The sequence below is a fragment of the Geospiza fortis genome, unplaced genomic scaffold, assembly GCF_000277835.1.
Source record: "Geospiza fortis unplaced genomic scaffold, GeoFor_1.0 scaffold161, whole genome shotgun sequence".
Classification (NCBI taxonomy): Eukaryota; Metazoa; Chordata; class Aves; order Passeriformes; family Thraupidae; genus Geospiza; species Geospiza fortis.
The window spans coordinates 523713-542450 of NW_005054375.1; the positions used below are offsets into that span (position 1 = coordinate 523713).

General features: G+C 36.9%; 1 protein-coding gene across 1 annotated transcript in view; it reads left to right on the forward strand.

Moving 5' to 3' along the window:
• The window catches only part of CNKSR2 (connector enhancer of kinase suppressor of Ras 2), a 172762-nt gene that overhangs the window by 112713 nt on the left and 41311 nt on the right, over positions 1-18738 (forward strand). Inside the window, 8 exon segments of the mRNA XM_031060212.1 lie at positions 1063-1111; positions 1976-2148; positions 4232-4305; positions 6731-6802; positions 12618-12685; positions 17253-17353; positions 18616-18728; positions 18730-18738. The exon segment at positions 18730-18738 is cut by the window's right edge and continues 383 nt beyond it. Coding sequence (XP_030916072.1) covers positions 1063-1111; positions 1976-2148; positions 4232-4305; positions 6731-6802; positions 12618-12685; positions 17253-17353; positions 18616-18728; positions 18730-18738 — 659 coding nt within the window.

Here is an 18738-nt window from a genome sequence, read left to right on the forward strand (position 1 = left end):
TGAATTGAACCTGGTCTTGTAAACTAGGGAGAGGGTTTGTCTTACTACTAGGAACAGGATTTGGAATTGCAGAACTGTCAGTGCTTTTGCTTAGGTTTATTTTTACCAAGTGGCACAGAAGTATTGATTTCTGTATTGATTCCTGGCAAGCTGAAATAGAAAGTTTTAATAAGCAGACACTCTAATGGTAACCTTTTCTTAGTTTTAACACTGATAGCATTTGTCTGCCTTTCTAGAAAACTGAAGTTCAAAACAAGTCAAATCACATGTTTAAAATTTTGCTGATTCATCACAGATTTATTATTTTTTTAGTTCACTGGAGATTGTGTTTATCTGAGTCAAAGTTTTTAAACAGAAATGGTTATAAAATGTGTTAATACTTATTGATCTTACTAATAAGTTAAGATATTAAATAAAGGAGCAATTTCCATCCTGTCTCATTGTCAGGGGAGTGGGTTAGTTTGTGAGAGTGGATCAGCTGAAGGGAAATAATACTTCCACTTTAAAACCTGGTGAAAAAATAAAGTTCAGACTTTTTATTTGGGAGACTTTTTTCCAGTTGTGATTAAGCAGAATTTACTGATGTCTTTCAGAATACTAGGCCTGGTTCTGAGAAAATTGTCTTATGATCTAATAACCATTGTATGAATACTTCCACACCTGCATTAGGCAGTGTGTTATTTTGTATATTTACATATAGATGTCAAGAATACTTTATTTAGTGTATACATTAGAAATACATGGGCTGTGTAGTTTCATTACTATACTAAACAAAGAGAGATATTCCTTCTTTATTAACAGAACAAGAGGAGAGGGACCATTTGGGGCAGAAATTACAGTTTGTTTGGCAACCTAACTGGTGATCTGTTTTGAGATGTTTGGCAGTGTGCTTTTGCTTTACAACCTTATGAACAGGTGAACTAAAATCATCTTTTTTCTTAGGCTAGAAGTGTCTTGGTTGGTGTTACCTGATATTACTTAATGTAACATTTCTTTTATTATAAGTATGTGGTTGAATATAAACATTGTAATTTCACTTCTTCCATTTTGATTTTCTTGTAGACATTTCAGCAGTCTTCTCTACAGCAGAAAAGTAAAAAGAAGAACAAAGGTAAAAAATAAATTTGTTTTCATATATGGGTAGAAAGGGATTTGCCAAGATTAATTTTATGGTATTGCAGTATGTGAGGAACTCTAACTTGTTAGCTCCAATAAAATGTTCGGTTCAGTTGATCATGTTGAGAATGTATTAGTCCATTTCTGATGTCTCATAGTTACCTAATGTTCCTCTATCTTCATGTATCTGCTTTTATCTTTTTTTTTTTTTGAATACTTAGACTCTAGCCTCTTTGGGGCCAGGGTTGGTTTTTCCAGCTGTGTTCAGGTAATGCCTCACTGCAGCACTTGCTCATTACCTACGCTCTCAGGTAATTTATATCATAGTAAATTTTCCTCCTTTGATTTTGAAGTACAAAGGCCTTAGGAACTGTTTAGTTTCAAAAAGAGCTGCAAAGAGAGGTTTGTGAACACCTGTGAAGTACTTAAATAGTTGTATTTGGTAACCAAGTGGGAAGTACATGAATTTATATGTTGTGTGCTTTATTCTAATGTGAAATATGTTGAAAATTACAAATAAGCATTTTTCTTATATTTAAATATCTTGCCTTTCTTTTCTCTATAGTGTCTTCTGTCTTCTCTTTCTGTGTTGCTTTTTTTTTTTTTTGTCTTATCCATAGGATATGAGCTCTGAGATGCTGAACATGGTTTGGTCTGGTTTGCTTTGGCCTTTAAATTATGGTGGTGTGCATAAGCTTTGTGGTCAAAATAGAAAGCTTGTAATAATTTTTTATGGCAATTCAAGGTTGAAACTTTAAATTAATTTTCTTAAACAGATATGTAGTGCTTTCTGACTAGGTATCTTGTTGATTTAGTGGACAAATCAAATGCTTTCACATCACCTTGTTGTCATTTTCAGCTCCTATTCCTGGTAAAAGCAAAAGACGGATTTCATGTAAAGATCTTGGTCGAGGGGACTGTGAAGGCTGGCTTTGGAAAAAGAAAGATGCCAAGAGTTATTTCTCCCAAAAATGGAAAAAGTACTGGTTTGTCCTGAAGGACACATCTCTGTATTGGTATATCAATGAAGAGGTAAACACCTGTACTCATGGTCTCAATGAATACTTTGTGTAGTGCTGTAGTCAGGATTTAGTGTGAAAACAATGCTTTCAGTGCTTATATATGTTAATAACTTTATTCACACAAATAATCACACTGAAATTAATATTAACTGTCTAACAAAATTACCATGAAGATTTTGAGATATCTGTTCCTTCCAGTTCACTTCTTACTACATGGAGAAATAACACAGTTTTCTGTGTCCTCATGACACCAGTTTAGAATAAATTTATCCTCAAACCCTTGAAAGTGAAAAGGTAATTACTTAATCCTGTCATTCAGGCTTAGTCATGGAAGTGTAAACTTTAATGTTGTGCTGCCTGGTTTTCCTTGTTTATCTCTGCTAGGCAATTAAGGAAGATAGTTCTCAGTTCTGTTCTCCTGTTGTTTCTTCTTTGTAGCTTTTGATATGATTTCAGTGCTCATAAATGCTGAACTTAAAAGCACAGGAGCATCCCAGCTGAATTGTGTACAGCTTTGATTATGCAACATTTTCTGCATTGGTACACATTTATTATATCAGCTTTAGCTGCAAAGCTTTTTGCCAGTGTTATGATACCTTGATTTTTAATCCTATTAGACTTATTAGTAAATATACTGAGATAAAGCCATTGTTAACATCTGTATGCACTCTGTCCTGGACTTGTTCTTTTAATCACAGCAAGTATTTGTACACAACTTTTTCAAAGTAATCCCCAGCTTCTCTCTGAGTAAACAGAGAGCAAGTTGTTCCAAAGCCTGTTTTCTCAGACTCATTTCATTTGTGCCTTGATCCCAGCTTCAGATCAGTAACCCTAACTCCCTCCTCTCCATTCTCCCTCATTTGGGTACTACAAAGTTTTCATCAGGGCAGTAATTGATGCCTACAAGTGCCGTGAGTGGTCAGTACTGGGTCCAAGGAGCAGCCCTGAGCTGTGCTGTGATTCCCATGTGGAGTGCAGTGCTCTCAGCACCTCCATCTCCCACCCCATCCCGTTTCCCTGAGGTTTTCTGAGTTTTGGTTATTTTTGAGCCCTCAGCTCCCTCAGCACAGTGTCTGTCATCACCAGCAGAGTCAAAGGCTGGTAGGGGGTGCCTCAGTGGCCAGTGGACAGACAAGCAAACACGGCTCTTGCCAAAACTCTGTTTCTCTAGGCAACCATTCAAAAAAGAAATAACAAGATTATTCTAAACAGTGTCTTTTTGATTTTAAAATACCTGCTAGTGCAGAACCAGTTACAATCCTGTACCTTCCACATAATGACTCCAACTCTAGTTTTATATGCTGATTTGTGCCTTTTACTTATTTTTAGAAAGGGATATAATCATATGGACTGCATATGTGGTGTAAATAACCATTTAAACTCTTAGGAAAAGATGTATATTTCTTCACATACATTTGTGTGTTTTCCAGCTTCATTTCTATGATCCTGTGTTAATTTTGCATGCAAAGTTATGAGCAGTTAAATAACTGAGTCTGTGTTATTGATGTAAGAGTAGCTTAGTATAAATAATGCTTTCAAACTGTGAAAAGTCAAGGGAGATTGCATAGCTGATAAAATAAACTCTGTAAAATCTTCAGAGGAGAGGGGAGGAAGGTCAGATATATGCTGAATGTTGTAGAGAGATAAAAGTAGCTGAAGAGATATCATGCCTCTTAGCTGTGATACATAAAAATTATAAACAACACCCATTGAAATTGCTTTTTTTCTCTGTTTCTTCCACTAGGCTGCATTTCTCCTTACTAATTAGTCCATTTCCCCCCAAAATTAACTAATTACATTAACTAATTGGCTGAATAAATTTGGTGATTTTGTAGATTTTCAAATGTTGGTTCAGCTGTGAAATTGTTTCAGAAAACTGGGTATTTAAAATTGTATTTTTCACCAAGGGGTCTGTCTTGCTACTTCAGCAGAAGTCCCAGTGGCTTCTGTGGGAGGTTTGCCAGAGCAGAGCAGACATTAGTATTCCTTTTGTAAGAAGTAGGCAAGTGAAAATATTTGCAAGTTTTCAGCAGGCTGGGTTTTTTTTTTTCATTACACTTTAGCTACAGTAATATGTGGAATTATCTTTGCAGGATGAGAAAGCAGAAGGATTCATCAGTCTACCTGAATTTAAAATTGACAGAGCCAGTGAATGCCGCAAGAAATAGTAAGCATGCTTAAAAATAATGCAATGATACAATAAATTAAATGCAAACAAAAGACAAGGTTTTTCTTTAAAACAGGGAAATAATGGACTTTGTTACAATTGTCAAGAGGTTGTATCACAGAATAAGCTCATATGAAAAAAGCAAATTATCTTTTTCTGTTTGGAGTGCCATCTTGCCCAAAGAAGGCTATTTTTTCACTTCATCATGAACCACAGTGCTTGACTAGACCAAAATTAATTATGAACAAGAAGGCTGCTTGGCTGCTTCTGTCCCTTTATTTTCCTAGTTCTACTCTCCTTTTTTTCCTTTCTGTTTGGGGTTGCTATTTTTTTATTTGTTTGTTGAGGGTTGGAGAGTCTTTGTGTTCTTTATACTCAATAAACAGCTTTAAGCATAATACAGAGATCATCCAAATAAGAAAATCTCCAAGTTCATGGCCAGGCATCAATATTTAATGTAACTCCAAATCTGTTAGCATCATCTCAAAGTTTGCTGAGACATTATTTCAGTCCTGGGGCAGAGTAAAAAAAAGATGATGACAGTGATTTGTTGTATTTTTGTTATATGACCTAAAGGTCTCAAAGAACATTTCTTCTCACCTGTCCAGATTTGTGCTATTGCACAAATCCATTTAGTATTTGGATACTTTCAAGCATGTGTAGCAACGTGACAGGTGTGTCCTCCCACAGAGATATTTTTAGAGTCATTATTGTTCAAAATTTTTTTGCCTTGCCTTCTAATGATTTGTACTTTTTTAAACAAGACTGGAATTGCTGAAATTCATCCAAAACATGATTTTCAAATGCAAAATGGTATGGTTTGTACTATCTCCAGTTCTACAGAAAGCACCAACCTTGTATCAGTTGATCTGTATCTCTCTTTAGGATGAGCTCTACACTTCAAAGTGCTCTCAAAGGGCAGAAGATAAAAACTGTGAAGGAAAAAAAAAAGATACATTAGCTTGAGTCTGTTGTCCTGTGTCTTTGGGCCACGTGGCTAAAGTGCTTCATTGTTTCTTTTTTGTTGGTGCAGCAGCATAAAGTCAACACATTTTTCAGAATTGCACCCTGGTAAAATTGTTTTGGTTTGCTTTTACTTGATTTAATGTCTGTTGAATAGCAGCACATAAAATGTGGTTATTAAGATTCTTGGCTTGGGTGGCACATAAAGGGAAAAACCCTCTAAGAATCCAGATGACAGATGCTGTAACAGTTTTAAGAAGTCCAGTTTTAGGTCTCAGTGACTTGATGATGTCTTTCTAAACTCAGCAGATGTCACTGTACATCTGCTTTGACTTGCATAACACTGTTTGCTGTCATGTGTTAGAGAAATCTGTTTAGTCTCAGTGTTATGTTATCTTCTCTAGCAGTAACTTTCCTGTTATCAATTTCATTTGCCTGATTTCTAAAACACAGATATGTGTACATCTGTGTGCACACATAGATGTATACTGAAAATTGCAAGCATGATAAGCATAAAGAATGTCATTACCATTTTTCTGAGACTCAATTGATTAGAGTGAGAATTATTATATTACATAATATATATGTGTGTATGTGTATATGTATAAAATCCATTATGTCTCAGTAAAATGGTGATGATGCTCATCATGTATCATGTTTGCAGTTTTCCTTATTTTCTTTAGGACTGTTACATTTTTTGTTGTTAAGAGACACCTTCAGATTGTTCTCAAAATTATTCTTCTCTACTGTAAATTATTCATTTTTTCAAATGCATTTGCTGGGTCTTCAAGTACTTCACCATAAATCTTTATCCAACATAGTTAAAAGACTCTTTCTAGTAATTTATTTCATATTATGTATGAAATACAGTAATTCTCTCAGCCCAGTCATGTTGATTACTTTGGTGGAAAGGAAAGATGAGATGTAATTGCCCATTGCTTAGGATGACCTCATGAAGACACTGTTGATTTATGACAGCTTTTCAGAAGTCAATCAGCACATCACAATTTCCTGCTTGAAATGCAGTCATTAGAGCTAAAGGTAATGTCAAAGTCATTGGGATGTGAGAAATCACAAGGACTGAGAATTTTCCTGTTGTGTTGAATTAACTGTTTAGTCAGTTTTCTGCTCAGAAAAAAATTGATAGCTGTATGTAATATCAGCAAAATTACCCAGTACATAAAATTGTATCCTTAACTGATGATCCTTAACAGTACACTGCAGGTGATGGTTGAACAATTATTTATGCACATACAAATCAAGGATTATTTAGAAGGGTAGTTGAAGAGCACTTCACTTGGTGAAACCTGGCACAATCCTAAAAGTTGTATGTTCATATACTGTTTGGGGGCATGCAGAAATATGAACTCATCTCATTCCTTGGTGACCATGTGATCTTACATTTCAGAAAAAAAAAAGGGTTGTGCCATTACATTTCTTTAATTGTGTTTTTCCTCTACAGTGCATTCAAAGCCTGCCATCCTAAGATCAAAAGTTTTTATTTTGCTGCTGAACATCTAGATGATATGAACAGGTAAGGAAATCTAGCAAAGTTCAAGGACCCACTCCTTAAATGTGAATTTTCTTGAAGCTACTAATAACACAGGTATAATATAAAATTACTTGTTAGTATAAAAAGATAAGTTTAATTGCTGAGAAAATAGGTGCAGGGAAACGTTGTTTCTGACTGGCTTCATATGTTAATTATTTAATTCAAAAATATTACCTCTTTTTTGACACAAACGTTTGAAATCTTTGGAAACATGATTCCATCTTTCTAAAAAGAAATAAATACAGTGTGTGAAACAACATCCAAACACAATTTCAGAATTCCAGGTTTCTGGTTTTGGTTGTGTGGCACCTGCAAAGGAGAGGTATCTCCAGCTCTGCTTCCTTTCATACTCCCAAACACATGATGCTTCCTCTGGGAGTCCTTATGTTTCTTGTCCTGAAGGGAGTAAGAAGTTGGAGAAAGATCTAAAGCAGTCACTGTTTTTTTAATGCCAGTCTTGAAAAAGGAGTGGAAGTTACAATGAATTTTGCAGATTCTCTCTACTTCCATGAATTTTGAAGTGAAACTTTGGTTGTATTGGATTTGATAGGGAAAATTTCAGCATTTCAAAAAGAACAATGACTTAAGTCTTAAGTTCTTTGAGTCCTAAATTTTATTTTATCTGTTCTTGGCCACTTGTGCAATTTTTCAGAAAAATGATTGAGACTTCAGCACAAAATAAACACAATTCCTCTTAATTCATTTGAATGGTAAATTAGAATGTGAATCCCATGTTTATTCAAATATTAGGGGGTTTATTTCATATATTTTCACAATATCAACTGAAATTAATTTAGTTCAAAATAATACGCCATTTCCATCAAATGACAGACAACACAAACAAAAATCTATTCCTGCAACCTGAGAATTGTTCTATCTTAGATAATGTCTGTTGATATCCCCACTGACCAGAGCTGTTTTCAAAACAGAGGAGAAAGGAGATAAAACTGAATAGATAAAACTGAATCAATAAAACTTAGCAAGTTCTATAATCATGGTTTAAGCTCTCCTGTGTGTACTAGATTCAACTACCTGGCAGAGCACCTTCAGGATACTGCCAGTTCATTGCTGATAATATTTGGGTGGAAAGGCATGCTGATACTACACTGTGCCTGCTTTCCTTTAGAAACAGCTGTCTGTTAATATTTTTTCAGAAGTTTGTGCATGACTGACGCTCACTTCAAAAGTCTCTTCACAGTTAGAAAACTTAAAACCTTTTTATTGGTTTGTGAAAGTTTAGGCTTGCCTTCCCTTGATAATTCTGTCCAGCCAGTCACTCAAAAAGCAGTTTGTTGCACGGCAAACAGAATAATGGCTTGCTCTGTATTCAGCATATCCTGAACCACAGCAGTAGCTGAATCATTTCTGTCAGCAGGTCCTCACTCAGTATGACAAGGCACCTTCTTTTTGAGGATGGAAATCTATATATGTTTTCAGTAATCAGGAAGCAGCAGCAAATATGCAGCAATATTTTAAAAATATATTGCACTGCGTAAAACCCAGGAATTACAATATTTTTATTTTCTTATCACAAATAGTCTTTTTACCATATTTTCAAACTAGTGCATATTAATTCCTTTAGAATGAGCTTGACAAAGTTTGGATCTGAGTTATAAACATGTAAATTCAAACTCTGTCAGGGTCTGTGGAATTACTTGAAATTCTTACATTTGGGTTCCCATCTGAGTCTCACCAAAGAATTTTATTTTTTTTCTTTGTTTAATGTTTTAGAAAAATTATTTCACTTTCACAAATATTCAGTTAACTCAATAGATGGGAAAAAACTTACTGAAAAATAGTCTTTCAAATGCAGGGATAATAAAATACTCCCTGTCTAAAAGTATTTTGAAGCCTAGATGAAGTAAAACATGGAATGAAATCATGAAGTTAAATTAGTTCTCTTTTGATCATTTTATGTTCTTCTTTTTGTCAAGTTTCTGAAATGAATTCTAGTTATGTATCAGGCAGTCATTTCAGTTTTGTTTATACTTGAAGCAGAAGAAACACAGTAGAAAACTGCTAATATATAGAATGACTGAAAGTTCAAAATGGTTCAATTCCTTCATCCCTTGTATAAAATGATTCAGTTGTTTATATTAAAAAAATGTTTGCCTAAAAGCTATGAAGTTTTTGTTTGTGTGTATCTACTCACATAAAATGGGTATTTTAATCTCAGGTATTTCTGTCACTATTCAAATTTTTTTACTACTTTTATGACTGTGCCACACCATGGTGCTGGTAAGGAGTCTGGAGAGCTATAATCACTGAATTTTGTTGCTGTGGCATCTGAAGTCCCTTTAGTCCATATGGTCACACCAGCAAAATGTTCTTTTTACCTGTTAGCATGCTTTTTCCATGTAAGAAGAAGGACAGAATATCCTTTATAGATGCAAAGTACTTTTTTCTAGAGTAAATGTATGGTCATGGAAACATGTTGCTTGGAAATTCTTTGTTATTCTCTTCACTCTGGTTAAACTGCATTCAGGTATTCATAGACACTCTAAGGTATCCAAATTCCCATACAGCAAGTTCATCCTATAGCCTTGAGGTTTATGATTAAGGAGAATTTGACACCCTGCTTTGACTAAAAGTATTGCATCTACCTGAAGGTGAGATAAGATAGAGAAATGTTTCCTACTAGTCTGTGAGAGTGAGAGTACTGTGCATCCTTCCTTACAGAAATTGCAGGTCTGCAGAAAGTCAGGGGGTTTTAATCCTGTTCTATGTGTCATAAAACTGTTTTAATGAAATACTGACAAGAAATGAATGTGCTGTTCTTAAAAATAAAAAAAAGGAAACCTGAATGACTGCTGCAGTTACCAGTGACACTATATTGTCATACCTAGAAAACAGACCTTAGAATTCTCACAAGAAAATTGAAGCTGCATTTGCTGTAAAGAAGCAATATGTTCTTGGCCTCTTGCCCTCCAAAGGTTACAGTGCCTACCAGGACACACACTGAAGGGAAGAAAGATAAAAATCCTCCCATGGCCTAGGGCTTTGTATCTGTTAATATGCATATTAAGAAACATTTGTGTAGCTGTATGATTGGAACTTTTGTCCTCAGTGCATTGTAACCCAGGCATGTATTATTCCTCTTCCATTCTGCAGGAGATCAGTGTGTTTCCTCTTTGATACAAGTCCAGTGTGTTGGATTTCTCACACAGGTCTAACTTGAACAAACCAGAACTCTGGCCATGCTTTATTAAAATAATACTAATTCCCTAACCCTATCTGAAGAAGCTTTAGCAGCCACATATCAGAAAATATGCAGAAGAAGTCAATACCATTCCTTTCATTTCCAGACTGGCAAGCTGCTCAAAAGCTTTGGTTGTTCACAGTGTACAACCACATCAGGGGTTACAGCCACCTTCTGGTTCACCCCACAGGCACTGCAGGTCACAGTGCACACCTCAACACAGATTGTGACCTGCAGGAATTCATTAAAGGTGAAGTCAGTCTGGTGTCTCTCTCAAGAGTGAGAGAATGCTACACATTTCCTGGGCTCTCATTAGATTTTATTTTTCAGGAAATAATGCTTTCCTGGAAACAGTCATCTGTCATCTCTGTGAGCAGCATCAATTGATTGACAATTGAGTGTGCATTAATTGGTTACCTCAATAATAAACAAACTTACCAGGAAATGCTATCTCATGTTTAGGACAGAATGAAGGACAGGAGAACTTTTATAGCTCTATTGTCTAATGCTTTGTGGTCAGCAGCCCTACCCAATGAGGATCATAGGTGGCTGTTCCCTGCTGGCAGTGCAGGTGAGGGTGGTCAACCGGGGGTTGAACTGGGAATGTGAAATCCTGAAGAGGCGAGAGGCAAGCAGAGCACCCTCCCCACTGTCTGCCATGCCATTTGACAGAGCAGATGCTTGTCATCTTATGCTGCTTTACCCTTAGGGCACAGACAAGTCTGTGGCCTTTGTTGGTCCCTCTGCAGCACGGGGCTGGAGTGCTTTGGGTGAGGTCCCTGCCTCTGTGCCTCTGATTTGAGCTCTCAGAGCTGGCTCAGCTAGCAGCTGAGCTTTATTCCCCAAAGGAGGTCTTCACATATCAAGAATGCCTAAAATATGGCTTTGTAGTAGATCATCTTTTGACTTTGAATGTGTAACATCATTGTGTGAGATGAGGTTTGTTGGATTTCTGTTCCTGTGTGCTGCTTGTTTTTACGACTGTATAGCACTTCCTAATGATTAAAACTCAAATTCTAAGTGTCCTCTTCAGCTTCCCTATTCTTCTGGCAGAAATTTTGATTGTGTGGTAACATGAAGTATTCTGCAATCACTTTAGGAGCAAATCCCCAGCTTTCTTCCCAATGTACAATGATTTATGGATCATTAATATGGTAAACAGATCAAAAATGTAATCACTGTTTGACCAGACACAGTGGCAGTCAGTGGAAAGTGTCCCTTCCCCCATGCCAGGGGGATTTGTAACTACAAGATTGTTAAGATCCTTCCAGCCTAGAGCACTCTATAGGTCTCTGACTCCATGATGACAGGAGTTAATTTCTGGGGAAGCAACTGTATTTTATGATTTGATGCTTGCTCTGCACTGCAGTGTCTCACAGACAGGCATGCAGGAGGCATTACAAAGGTCTGTCCTCTGCTGAGACAACCAACCTGCTTCTGTGCATGCAGTATGCAAACAAAACCCATCAGGCACCGGTTTCTGAAATGGGGATTTCCCATTCCTGAAGAAAACCCAAACCTGACTGCAGTTGTCTTTCTGTATACCCTAGCAGTTAAATTGCAAGCCAGTAGGTTGGCAAACCAGGCCTGTCAAATTCTGACTGTGGGATGACTGGAGCAAGTAATTCCAGGTTTACCATGGACTGGACAACACGGGAGATTGCCATGGTGGTTTAAAGCCTCGTTGATGAAGGACCTGATTCAGTGTAAGCATTTGGCTACTGAATACACTGAGAGCCCCATGGGGGAAGAGCACAGGTTGAAACTGCCCTGCTACAGACAGTTCAGTGTATGCTTGGCAATGGCAGCCCTACTAGAAGAGAGCAGCAATAACTCATTTGCTTTTTGGATTGAGTTTTTTGTGGCTTTTCTTTTTGGTTGTTTTTGTGTTTGGGTGCTGGGGTTTTTTGTATAGTTTTGTTTGGGGTTGTTTTTTTTAATTTGTGCAGTTTATGGAAGCACCTTTTCAAAGCTAAATTGGGTTTAAAGCCTTAGATGTGAATTGCATTGAAGCAGCTATCTTTCTCCCTGCATTTCTCTGACACAAACACAAAAGTGAATTCTGATATGCCTCCTTCTCTTTGTACATGGCACTTAGGTAAGCTCTAAAACATAATGGCATAATTAAATCACAATGTCTGTTTGGGAGTGAACCTGTTCTTTTTACTGCCATTTTCTGCTCTGTTCCTCTGCTAAGTTGCCAATTCAGGCCTTAAAATATTGCTTAAATCTCTGAAAAGTGGTATTTGTTCTTAAGAAATCAGAACAGCAGGAGTATTTGTGTGATGACATATCTCTGAGCAGCAGACTTAACAACTCTTTGATTATCTCTAAATCCTTTATTTTACAGATGTTTGACATCGTACATGGTTTTCCATTTGAAATAAAATCCTTGCTGTGAAAACAGTGTGTTCAACAGCAAAATCATAGATCTTTGGAGACTCCCTGAATAAGAGTATCAAAGAGAACAGCTGTCTGATATGAAAAATAACATTGTCCTTAATCTCCTTCAGATGCTTCTAGGTTTGTTTTTGCTAGAAATGCATGCAAATTTAAGAGGCTGGATGGGTATCACTGCTTTTTTTAATATTATTTCAGATGGCTCAACAGAATTAACATGCTTGCTGCTGGCTATGCAGAAAGAGAGAGGATCAAACAAGAGCAAGGTAATGTGTTGTTATTTTGGTTTTTTCTGTCAGCTCTTATCACAAGTTCATCTATTCTCTTTGCCCTGCTGTGTATCAGGCCTCATTCTTGTCATCTGAAAGCAAATCACATATGGGTATTGCTGTTATTGCTTTAGAGAATTCCTTCTCTGACAAGAGTTCTGACTAATTCCTTCAGACTCTGATCTGCAGACACTTCTGAGATTATTTCTGAGAAGGCTGCAAAAGATAGCTAAAAAAGCAGATATAGTGCCAGTAAGCTCCACTATATGGTACCAATGAATCTGTGTCCCTTATCAGAAGAAATTTAAGAATCTGGAGGCTAAAAAAAATATTTGAAACATTGCATTTGTGTTTGAATTCACAGAGGGCAGGAGTGCATGAAATTGGTCTTGGGAACAAAACCATTTTTCTAAAGCCTGTTGAGATAATTGGATTTACTCTAAGGGCTTTAATTTTAAGGCCACTTAAATTTTGTGATTCTTACTGTTTTCACTGTATTGCAGTGTGTTGCTACAGCCATGTTGGCATTTCACTTGGAGTTGTAGGCTTACAACATTTTACATGTTTATTTTTTATGCCTAATATTTAATGGGTTGAAAAAAAGCAAATGTAAAATGATATGTTGATTGTCTTTGAACTGTTGCAGTAGAAATTGTAATTGCAGACAGAAAAAAGAAAGGGTCAGTCCAGTTGTGTTGTGGAGGCTGTTTCTTAGAATTGCCAGTGACATATATGGATGCACAGAAGGGTTCCTATCTAAATATCTGCTTTGGCAAGCAGATAGCTTTTGAATTCGTGCTCTTTTTAAGATACCCAGCAGCAGGCACCAGAAAATTGCAGTGGTCATGATGATCCAGAGCTTATCCAGATGCCTGTCTGCCTGCTTCCCACTCAGTCAAAACCTCAGTTTTTAATTCTGTGGCTCTGAAGCCTTCATCAGAAAGATTTTTGGTTTTGGGCCAAAAAACTCATGTCATTTTTGCCACCGGGCCCTCTGCATTCACACAGCCCAGGATAGCAGCACCATGGTCACTGTTCTTCAGTCATGTTCTCAGTGCCTTACCAGACCTGGAAATCAGTTTGGGAACCATATTTCCTAAGCAGCACTACAGTAACCTGTTTGAAAGAACCTTTGTACCATCTGTTGTCACTGCTTGAAGAGGCTGTGAACAAACTCTGAATCTCAGAGTCTTCGAGGAAATCCTCTGTTTTGGCATTCAAAGCCAAATTACAATTTTTATTGACAGCAGGTTGGCACTAGAATTACAATGCCATGTGGGGCAGTAAGTGAAAAGGTGTATGTTATGCTAATGCTGTCCAAGTGCACAATTACACATGATACACCTTTCAAAATCCAGATGGACGTGGAGAAATATTTTTGTTACTAAGAAATCACTGAGTAATAAAATAGCAGATGATCCAGATAGACATGAAATGATGTGCATTCAGGCCTCATGTAGCTCATTATTAAAATGTCTCCCTATTGAAGATAATCAGTGAATCCCCACTGACTATGCAAATTACATCCTAGGCACTGACAGAATTCTTCATTACCACTCTAACACAATTCACTCATGTTGATTTGTTGTAGGCAGGTAGGTAGAACCTACTCTTTGTGTTGCTTCGTTGTGTTTAGTGTGGGAGGCAGTATCACATTGTCCCCTTGCTGCCCTATACTGTTTTAATGCCTCTGGTGATTTTCCTTTGCTCCCAGCACAAGAGCTGTTACACAGCTCAACAGTGTCCCTAATTAGCAAAGTTAGCAAAGTAAAACCTCTCTATCACTTCAAGCATTTTTGCAATTATAGAAATTGTGAAGCTGGAATTTTCTTTATTCAGTGACTGTACCAATTGTCATCTGCATATTTGATTTGACAAAAGCTCTTTTCTTTCTGTGCCGTTCAGCCCTTTGCAGCAAAGCTTTATAATACCTCTGAAACAATTCAACAGGAGTTGTCAAATCTGTCTCAATTAAGACTTGAATGGTTCTGAATCTAAAGTTCATAAATATATTTCAAGAGCTTCAGAGATGCACGAATCATGGAATTGTGGGTGTACTGCTGAATAAAATGTTACATTCTGTACAGAACAGTTTTATAAAAATACCTTCAACTTTTCATATGAAATACAATGCATGTTAGCAATACATCAAGGGACTTCCTTGGATGGAGAAGTTATATACTTTCCAGTCACATAAATCAGAGGGAAAAAATCCCTAGTTTATATAAATAGAGTATATTTATTCAGGAAATGGCAGATCAGTGTTGGTTTATATATAATATATTCAGTCTGTTAGTCATTGAGAAAACTTTCAAGATATGCCTGATTCATAGAGCTTGTCCATCACTGAATTGGACAAATCTACAGAGAGAGATACAGCAACTGTTTCATAGCATCATACATGTTTTAGATGGAGTCTAATGAGTCAGTTGCCAAAAGCAGAGCATTTATAAAAATAGGTGGGAGGCCATTTTCATACATTTTATCTGAAAATTGACCCCTGTTACTGCAGAAATTTTCAAGACAAGCTATAGGCTGCCCACAGAATTCCATGTCTGAGATAAGGTGTGCAAAAGCGTCATCCTACGGTGTTCTCTTGTATGTGGATTTGACAGCAAGAACACCTTCGTATTTTTAGCCAAAATTGGAACCTGCACTGAGACTGCTAAATTTTGCTTTCAGAATAAAAAGTTGAGCTCCAAGTCTGCAGAAATGTCACTGAGCAATGCAGTTCTGACAGGTCTCTCACCACACAGCACGCCATTAGGCTTTGCTGCAATAGGAACAAACATGCCTACATGCCAATATTTTCAGCTGTTTTAAGTTGCTGGAAACAAGTTTTCTTAAAACTAGGATTTATTTAGAAAGAGTTTTCACTGATTTAGTCTTTCATTCACCAGAAAATAATTATTTGCAGATGTCTAGAGACATAACTGTTAGGATTCTTTTATTTTGTAGTCATAAAAGCTTTATTTACGCAACTTATTTATTATACTGTTTAAAGAGAATGTCTCAGCTGTAAGGCTGCAGGAAGCAAATGAAAAGGCTCGGAGTAAAAACAGAATTGCTATTGTGTGGAAAAATTGAATAGATAAATAAGGCTGTCCCCACCAATACTAAAATCTAAAAAAATAAAAAAATGTAGAGACTCCTGTTCAAGGTGATGCCATTTAAAGGTAAGTTTATGCTTTAAGTCTTGAATGAGATTAAATATGGTAGATCGCTGATCACACAATACGGTAATCATAAGAGAAAATCATTAAAGACAAAATTACATGTGGTGCCAGCTCGGATTTTTAGTTTAGATCATTTGTGAAGCAGCAATCAGTCTTTTTCTCCTTATCTATCAAAGAGAGAGTAGTAATGATGCACTTTGTTGAACGCTTGAGGTGAAGTGAAAATTGCCTGTGGTTAATCTGTGAGCAGTCTGAGCTGTAATGTCCTGTCCTACAATGATTTACTCAAATACTGGAAGGTGATGCAGTCAGAAACAAAGTGACAACAGAAATGTTTGCATAAGTCTTACAGTGTGCAAAAATGTTAAGAGTTGTCTGTCTTGAACTGAGTCAGCAGTTAACTAGGGTTTTTTTTGCAGGAAATATTAAGGTTCAGTGTCCTTTTAGTTAGATGCTGTTCTACTTCAGAAATATTTGTAACATAATAAATTCCCATGTAGTATATTCTTCTGTGTGTTTCCCCTTTGAAATAAGCTTCGCCAAGACTTGATTTCCTGAAAAAATGAAATGTTTTAATTAAACTTTAAACCTAACTCACAAAATCTATGTCCTTTATACTTTCTCATCCTTCTTTTTGAATTCTGTTCTTAAATGTCATTGTCATATTTTTCCTTACCATATCACCTTTATGTTCTTGCATGGACAACAGGGCAGCAGCTGTTTTATGAAGCAGACATATGCTATAAAGTTTTTCTTTGTCTTGCCTTAAATACTACTGTTTGTTATTAGAAATTGAACTGAAAAACATGTCTGACTGGTAGAAAATAATGGAGAAAATCAGTAGAAAAATAGCACTGATTATTCATAAGTGCAATAACTCCTACCTGTTTGATTTTCCAGTTGGTTAAATACATTTGTTGTTGTTATTTGCAGTCAACAAGACTTTAGCAAAACTATGTTTTTAATAATTTCAGTTCAAAAACTATTGCAGGATTTTTCAGCCAATAAATATCCAATCATAATTATTTTTGTGGCTGTATAAATACTGGAAAGTCTGATACACATATTAAGAGTATTCTATAAGCCTGTTGCATTTATATGGTGTGCACAAGAGTTAAATTTGTGACTCATTTTCACATTGTTGTCCAATAGCTCTGTAATGAGACATTAGGTTTATTATACCCCATAATGTTTAGAATTTTCTCTCTTTAGATTAAGACAATTCGAAGTTACAGCAGCTAACAGTGACAGCATCAGCATTCTGCTATTTCACTGCCAACAATACCAAAGGAGGAATTTCATGTTGCTTTTGTGAAATCACATCTCTGATACAAAACTGCATCAAAATGTGCTGGCAGTTTTTGACCTGTTCCTTGTGTGACCTGTAGATTACTGGAGCGAGAGTGACAAGGAGGAGGCTGACACTCCATCGACGCCGAAGCAGGACAGCCCCCCGCCCCCGTACGACACCTACCCACGGCCACCTTCGGTGAGTCACCTGCAGCTGTCCCTAGCAACGGAATGTGGGCCCAAAGGGCCACCTCTGCCTGCTGTCCTGCCCAGGAGCACACACATGCACCCAGGACGGAGCTCAACCATGAGGTTTTTTAGTCAGTACTTGACTTAAGGCATTGGTTTAGCAACACACATTGCAGACTTCAATGGCCACCATTGCTGTTTCCACTGGTTTGTAGAGAACAGGGATTTATAATCCCACTTGCTGTATAAAATAGATTAAGTTACAGAAGTCTTTCTTCTTGTTCTTCATTCATGATGGACAGCTACTCATCCATGCAATCCCTCACCACACTCTTATCAACTTTCTGAGAAAATGTTATTACCTCAGAAACAACACAGACTCTTCTCTAAGGCTCCAGCAGTTGTGCTGTGAAGCATTACAGTAACAAATTACACTTGAATTTCCAGAGAAATGCCAATATAAAAATGTTCTGTCTTGTATTGCAAATAGCAATACCAGGGGTTCTCTTATTGTGAAAAAGTAGATTTCTCTTATAGAGAAATATAAATTAGAAAAAATGGGGATTATTTTGCTTGAAGCAGTTGTTGATATAAAACTATATTACAGACCTCTAACTTAATCTCCACTGGAAATTTTAACTTTCATCTCTGCATACTTAGTGTTAATGAATTCATCTTACTTGGATATGGTTTTTGGAATGAAAATGGGGAAATACAGGGGAAAGAGAGCATTCATGATGTTTAATTTGAAGGCAGTACTTTATCTTACAAAATTATAGACCTTTGAATGACAGTACTGAAGTACTGCAAGCATGATTCCAAAGAAAAGCAAAATAGGATAACAGCATTTGGATAGCAGTTTCAAGGATTTGAATGAATTGGGTACATCTTTTCTATGTCTTCCATAGTGCCATATTTTGCGAAGTTTTCTGCAAATTTTCATGGCTTATTTTATGGATTAAGTGACTTAGTAAAGATACTTACTATGAATAACTATCAGTATTTGACCTACAGGTGTGACATACAGACATGGGTATGCATTAAAATTAGGATCAGGACAGGTTAATTAGGTAAGTTTGCGACTTATTAATGAACTGGCTGCCATGGCTGATAAGGAGAAGTGGCAGGTTATTATTAGCAGCAGCTCTCGGAGTCTGATCTGAATGTTGAATGCATTGATCTGAATGTTGAATGCATTGATCTGAAGGTTGAATGCATTGATCTGAATGTTGAATGCATTGATCTGAAGGTTGCTCCTTGCTGACGTTGCAGATGAGCTGCACAAGCCCCTACGTGGAGCCCAAGCACAGCCGCCTGTCGTCCACGGAGACGTCCCAGTCGCAGTCGTCCCACGAGGAGTTCCGCCCGGAGGTGGCCGGCAGCGCCAACGCGTCC